The sequence below is a fragment of the Trematomus bernacchii genome, unplaced genomic scaffold (genome assembly GCF_902827165.1).
Source record: "Trematomus bernacchii unplaced genomic scaffold, fTreBer1.1, whole genome shotgun sequence".
NCBI lineage: Eukaryota > Metazoa > Chordata > Actinopteri > Perciformes > Nototheniidae > Trematomus > Trematomus bernacchii.
The window spans coordinates 20,729,119-20,736,246 of NW_022987714.1; the positions used below are offsets into that span (position 1 = coordinate 20,729,119).

The following is a 7,128-nucleotide window of genomic DNA, read 5'->3' on the forward strand; positions in this document are numbered from 1 at the left end:
GTACACTGCACACTGAATTCAGATTATTTATCTTTCTCTCGATATGGACATAAACGCGAGTGAAGTCTAATCTGACAGGACGGAGACACGCAGCTCCACGCAGCTCCTGTGTGTGCTGCATCACAGCGGGAGGAGCAAAACACACACTTCAAGTCAGATCATCACCCTTAGCTATTTTAATTACCTCTCAAACTACCTAAACTAGTTATAAATATGTTTATTTTTACTGTCGGGTCACTCATTACTGGATCAGCTGCTGCATGAGACAGACACTGACGCTGTCAGAAGAGAGGAAAAAGAGACAGGCTCCGTGTATTTTATTATTATATATCATTATATCGTCGTTATTCATTTGTTTTAAAGCTTAATGAATAACAAAGAAGACCTTTGACCGGCACTTTTACAATTTTGTCCGGAAGATTTCAACTTTAACACACGTTGACCGGCGAAAAACTCTGCCCGGTTCCCTCGGCCCCCACCACGGTGAATAAACAGAAGGGCAACCATGACGACCATGCTTCTTCGCTGCTTTTTCTGGAGGAAGTTACAGCGCCACGTACAGGCTCTGCATATGTACTGCAGCTTTTTCCAGTGGTTGGAGCTAAACGGAGCTGTCTCGTGTGAACAGACACTATCCGGTGTATATTGCGTGTGGACGGAAGCTTTTTTGCGATTGCGTTAATCCTATGCGTTTTGCCGTATGCGTACCCGTGGGGCACCAGCCTCAAACGCCAGCAGGAGATTAGAACGAGCTGATTTCAGGAGTTCTCAGGTTCTTGAACTCTTGTCGCTCAATATTTGAAAGTGAAATCAATGCACTGGGACTAGTCTTTGGGGTAGTTCTGTTACTCTTAGCAATATTGGGATCTTGAACCCTGTACACACCAGACATATCATCTGAGGCGCCATCTCCAAAAAGAGATACACTATCTGTCTGTGCAAACTGTGAAGGAACAACAGGCCAAACTGCACTCTCAATTCTTGCTGCTGTTTTATATTTTCTGGTGAGCAGGCTGCAAATGTACCGATTGCTCCTCAGGCTCCTGTTTTAGGTAGTTTATACAACTTCTTGAATCACAAGGCAGGGGTTTAGAGAAGGAAAAAGACAGACAGGAGAGATGTTTCAGCCCTTTTGTTTTCCCTCCATACTGTGTGTTCCCGGCACTGTCAGCCACGGGGGTGCTATATGAGTGTGTGTTACGTCTTTGTATTAGGCTGAGATTTCAGTGATCTCATACTGTACCGTGTTTTTTGGTGGGTTCACATTGGGAACAAGAGTGCCCAAGGCACGCTCCTTTGGGAAGCCTACGGCAAAGAACACATGCATGTACAGCCATGGGGGTACATCATTATGTACAACAATGGCTAACACGCGCACACACACATACATACACACACCAACATAAGCATTTGAACTGCAGACGCACGCACACACACACACACAAACAATAACCTCTGGAGGTGGCACTGTCAAATCACATGGTTCTCAGTATTATCTTTGTTTTCTCTGATTATTAACTCAAGCTTTGACCCCACTTAATGAGTCATATCTGTGTCAAGTCAAACATTCTTACAACGACAGCGTATGATTTTACTTTTGTGTGCAGTATCAACACTCATCCTCATTCAGAGCAGTAAACATTTAGACTGATAACTCCACAATACCTCAGCAGACTAGTTTATAAGATACAACACATCATTGTGAAGGGTTTGGCTTACTTGTACCTCTCTGTTTGCACAGTAAAACAACAGGCTTTGTCAAAGACAGTGATAAGAGATGTGTTTCCCACCTGCAGGATGGCCCCATAGAGGCGCAGCAGGACGCTCCGCGGCTCGTCCCCGACAGAGAGCTGGCTGTCGGGGAGGCTGCACAGGAAGAGCTTGTTGCTCAGACCACCCCTGCAGGACAGACGGGAATAGGATTATTCATTGCAGGTAGATAAGGCGTCCAATGGATGTTTGAAAGATATATCTTCTCATTTTTATACTCCTAAAATAAGCCGAATAAGATTTTTTTTTTTTTTAAACTTCATTCTAAAATGGAGCCACTTTCACCAAATCCAATTTTCCCCTGGATAAATAGCATATTCTAATTCTGATTGATTAATACAGTTTAAGAAAAGGATACATTTGAAAATAAATCAATCCAATTTGATTTAAATAGCCATACATCACAAGTTACCCATGGGCTTTTCAGTATGTACAGCATATGACACCATAATAAACCCCTGCAGCACACAAGAAAAACTCCTAAGAAATCCCAAAGACCGTGGGAAAAAAATTGAACAAATCCTGGTCTATGGGCTTAGATTTGTCTCATAAATATTTGTGTGAACATAAAAATAATTTGTGTGTAAATACGTGATTTGTAAATGTAAAACACCATCCACAAATGCATTTAAAAGATTTGCAAACTCACAAATACATTTGCAAATGTAAAACGGATCTGCAAATACGCAAAATATTGTCACAAATAAAAAAAAGATCTGTGAATACTATAATTAATTTACAAATAAACAAAAGGAATTTGTGAATATCTCTTTAACATTGACAACTTTTGATCAGGCATTTGTGAATCCATTTTGTATTTGTCAACCAAAAATGCGCTTGTGGATCTCAAATCTCTGCTTGTGGATCGTCTTTTTACACACACAGAGTTTTGAGATAAACTTTCCGCCGGTCTCGACCGAAATCTGCTCGTGTCACTCGGTTATTTTCGGAAACCACTGATGGCCTGCTGCTGATGACATTTCCGGATTTCAAGGTTTCAAAGTAAGAGCATGATGGTTTGTTTAATGTGCCGTTTTTGTATTATTTTAATGAACAGCGGTACTTCGGTCCATTCTTTATCACCATCATGTTATAGTGATATAGTTAGTTTGTGTTAGCTTCGCTGCCAGAGCTAGCTCCCCGGGACTCGAAAGTGACGTAGCCTAAGTACTTCAACAACATCAATGCATACGAATGTACTCGATATATGCTGTATTGGACAAATAAACTAACACAAACTAACTATATCACTATAACATGATGGTGATAAAGAATGCACCTAAGTACCGCTGTTCATTAAAGTAATACAAAAACGGCACATTAAACAAACCATCATGCTCTTACTTTGAAACCTTGAAATCCGGAAATGTCATCAGCAGCAGGCCATCAGTGGTTTCCGAAAATAACCGGGTGACACGAGCAGATTTCGGTCGAGACCGGCGGAAAGTTTATCTCAAAACTCTGTGTGTGTAAAAAGACGATCCACAAGCAGAGATTTGAGATCCACAAGCGCATTTTTGGTTGACAAATACAAAATGGATTCACAAATGCCTGATCAAAAGTTGTCAATGTTAAAGAGATATTCACAAATTCCTTTTGTTTATTTGTAAATTAATTATAGTATTCACAGATCTTTTTTTTTATCTGTGAAAATATTTTACATATTTGCAGATCCGTTTTACATTTGCAAATGTATTTGTGAGTTTGAAAATCTTTTAAATGCATTTGTGGATGGTGTTTTACATTTACAAATCACATATTTAAATACAAATGATTTTTATGTTCACACAAATATTTATGAGACAAATCTAAGCCCATACTGGTCCGATGTAGGAAACGTGTAGAACTACAATCGCAATTACCTAGTTCAATTAATGCCTATTAAAACTTAGCATAAAGTGGTTATATGGTACAACATACACGTTTATGAGGCTTACAACAGCAGCTTAAGAAAAAAAAAAGGAAACAATGATTGGCCACCCAGTGTTTCCCAACACCATTTGAAAAAGTGGAAGTCCAGCTTAGGGCAGAAATAACTTTGAACTATGCTATGACATGAATTAACTGGTACAATTCCAGTTAGAAAGCAAACATATTTAACAACATAGAATTGGACATTTCTATATACCCTAACTCTTTCTAAATCTGCACAGCCCTCCACTCTAAAATATATTATAATGCAGATTGTCATATAAAAATTGCATTTTGTATATTTATATTTGGTGTTAATAATTGTCTTTTTTTTTTAACGTTAAACGTTATTTTTGACCTTCTCTTATAACTTATTTCCCTATGTTGTTTGTGTTTGCACCACCATACACCAAGGCATTTCCTTGTATGTGTCATACACCAAGGCATTTCCTTGTATGTGTCATACACCAAGGCATTTCCTTGTATGTGTAAACGTAAACTGGATACTGATAGGGATTCTATTGTCATAGTTTCCTGTGTAGCAGCTAAGGATCACATCACTGCACTTATGTATTATTCAGCCTCTAACGGTGAGACTGTGTAATCACTCCAACCAAATGGGCCTATTTTCACCAAACAAGCGCGTGCACACTGTACCGTATGATGGTGATGTGGAAGTGTTCCTCGGCCAAGCTCTTCCAGGCTCCATGGAGGAACTCCCGGCACCACAGATAAGCCTTGCGGCGGGTCTCCAAGTCAGGCAGCTCGAGCTGAACCAGCGCCTTGCAGTCCCCCTCGGTGTCGCCCTGAACCTGCAGGGCGTTTTCGGTCACCAGCAGACCCAGAGACAAGGAGGGGGAAGAAGATACTCCGTTGATAAATTTAGTTTTCATCCTGCTTTTTAGTAATAAAACGCAAATTCTGACCCCCTCTGAGCGACTAAGCTGATCGTTATCCTCTGGCTGGTGTCGCAGGAGGATTTATTTCCGTTATCCGCAACAATTATTTTCTCTCTGTGAATGTATAAAGGACAGAGGGTTGTAGTTTTCCTTATTTTTCGTTGGAAAAATGCGAAGCTCTGTGGAGAGGTCTGATAAACAGTCTGCAGCAGGCTCCGTTTCTGGCAATGTATGAGTAAAGTGTGAGGGACGCGCTGATGTAAAGGAAGAGTACGCAGGGCGGGGTGGGAGGGGTCACATGACGCGTAGGGGGCATACTCTTCCCTCATTGGTCGGCTCGGACGCATCCCCGAGGCACCAAAACAAACCATATGGTGACTTCAGGGACTATCAACAGACCAATTCAGATTCTAAACACTGCAGCAGAGGGGTACACAGATCTTGTTCTTGAATACAAGTAGAAGTACCAGAGTGTAGGAATACTTTCTAACAAGAAAAATTCCTGTATTAAAAATGTTACTCAAGTAAAAGTAAACAAGTATTAGCATCAAAAATGTACTTAAATTACCAAAAGTCAAAGTAGCCATTGTGCAGATTGGTCCATTTCAGAATAATATATATGATATGTTTTATAATGATTGATCATTAAAGTGTTCTCAAAGCTGGTAAAGGTGCAGCTAGTTTGAATGACTTTGTATACTGCAGGGTAGCTTGTGAATTTACTCCAGGTGGAACTAAAGTCTGATTTAAGACTTGATTAGTGCGAATGCTGTTCAACAGCGTTCCACTATTGTTCTTCTTTTCTTTAATTAGTGAATGCTGTTCAACAGCTTTCACGCTATTGTTCTTCAAATCTTTATTAGTGCAAATTATGTTCAACAGCCTTCCACTACTTCTTCTCAGGGCCGTGGTAAGTAGGGGTGCTGAGGGTGCTGCAGCACCCCCTGATGGAGGACAGGGAATCTGCACGTCCACAAGATTAAATGGAAATATAATACAAATATAATACAAAAAAAAACAAATTTTCGGCCTTGATGTTCACATTCATAATTAAGTAAAGATAACACCCTTTTCACCCCGGTTACATTTTCCATGTGCCCTGAGAGGCTCAGTGAGGTAAAGGACTCTGAGTGTTTAGATAGTTCACTTTAGTCTAAGTTATCTCAGTGGGTCTCAAACGGTTTTATCACAATTTATGTAAACAAATGTTTCCAAGGCACACCTTTATAATTATTAGGATAAATAAAAACAGGTTTGAAATCATTCCAATGTCATTTCATTTCATTTCAAACCTTTATTTAAAGGAAACCTATCATGCTATATTTAAATGATATATTGTAGGGCCATACCTATATAAGGTATATTTATACGTTTCTGTTTTCAAAATACCAAACAGATCATGCATTTTAGCCATGCCTCATTTCGCTCTATGTGCTGTTTGCTGTCTACGGGTCTGATTCTGCTGACCACGCCCCCCTGCAGGAGAGGTGAGACGTGCTCTGATCAGCTGCTGGGCTGTCAGAAGAGGGGGAGAAAAAGAGATCTCCGTGTTTTATTATATAGAGTCGTTATTCATTTGTTTTAAAGCTCAATAAATAACAAAGAAGACCTTTGACCGGCACTTTTCTGATTTTGTCCGGAAGATTTAAACTTTAACGGACATCTTGACCGGCGAAAGAAACTGAAACTGAAACTCTGCCGCACGGTCCCCTCGTTCCTTGGAAGAGGCGGAGAGGTGGGTGTTTGTCATCTGCTGGTGGACTAACCGGAGAGAATTACAGTGCTTGCCTCGACGGGGAGGGATTGCATTGCAGCGGGAACAAACGCTTGCCTCGGGGAGGGAGAAAGAAAGCCACAGCGGAGAATAAACAGAAGGGTAACCATGGTAACCAAGTCTTCTTCACTGCTTTTGTGGCAGACTACAGCGCCACTTACAGGCCTGGCATATGTACTACAGCGTCTCCAGCGCTTTCGAACGGCAATGGCCGTGGCTGTCTCCTCCTGATTGGTGGAGTTGGCCCAATAGCCGTAGCGCCACCGTCCTGACGTCAGGACAGTGTTCAAATCTGGATCAGTTTTTATCAGATCCGTTGCAGCCCCGTTTTTAGAGATTTGGTTATGGAGGAAAATAGAGAGGGTTGTGTTTTCTGACACTTGGTGAGTTCCCTGGAACACCGGGGACACATATTCATGTATAAAAGACGTACAAAAGTGCATTTTGCATGATAGGTCCCCTTTAACCAGATTGGTCCCATTGAGATCATAGATCTCTTTTTCAAGGGAGACCTGCAGCATATAGGTTCCACATGAAACATAAAACAATAAAAGGACATCATACATTATATTTACAGGATACATTTACATAGTTATAGACATTTACAAGTACCCATAGTATCAACGAGCATTTCATTTAGCCTAGCTTTAAAAACATGCAGAGGAATGAGATTGCTCAGTTTCAATTCTTGCTGAAGATTGTTCCAAGCAAGTGGAGCTGCGCACATAAAAGCTGTCTTACCTAAGACAGTCCTTGCTCTTGGCACATGTATAC

General features: G+C 40.7%; 1 protein-coding gene across 2 annotated transcripts in view; it reads right to left on the reverse strand.

Annotated features, from left to right (window-relative positions):
* The window catches only part of chka (choline kinase alpha), a 45,059-nt gene extending 40,232 nt beyond the window's left edge, over positions 1-4,827 (reverse strand). The window contains exons 1-2 of one of the 2 annotated variants that reach the window (XM_034141295.1): positions 4,339-4,827; positions 1,791-1,899 (exon numbers count right to left, since the gene is read on the reverse strand). In XM_034141295.1, the coding sequence (XP_033997186.1) occupies positions 1,791-1,899; positions 4,339-4,574 (345 nt within the window). In that variant the 5' untranslated portion in view covers positions 4,575-4,827. Of the gene's footprint in view, positions 1-1,243; positions 1,900-4,338 lie in introns of both variants that reach the window. The other variant, XM_034141296.1, reaches the window with a different exon arrangement.
* Positions 4,828-7,128: the final 2,301 nt, after the last annotated feature.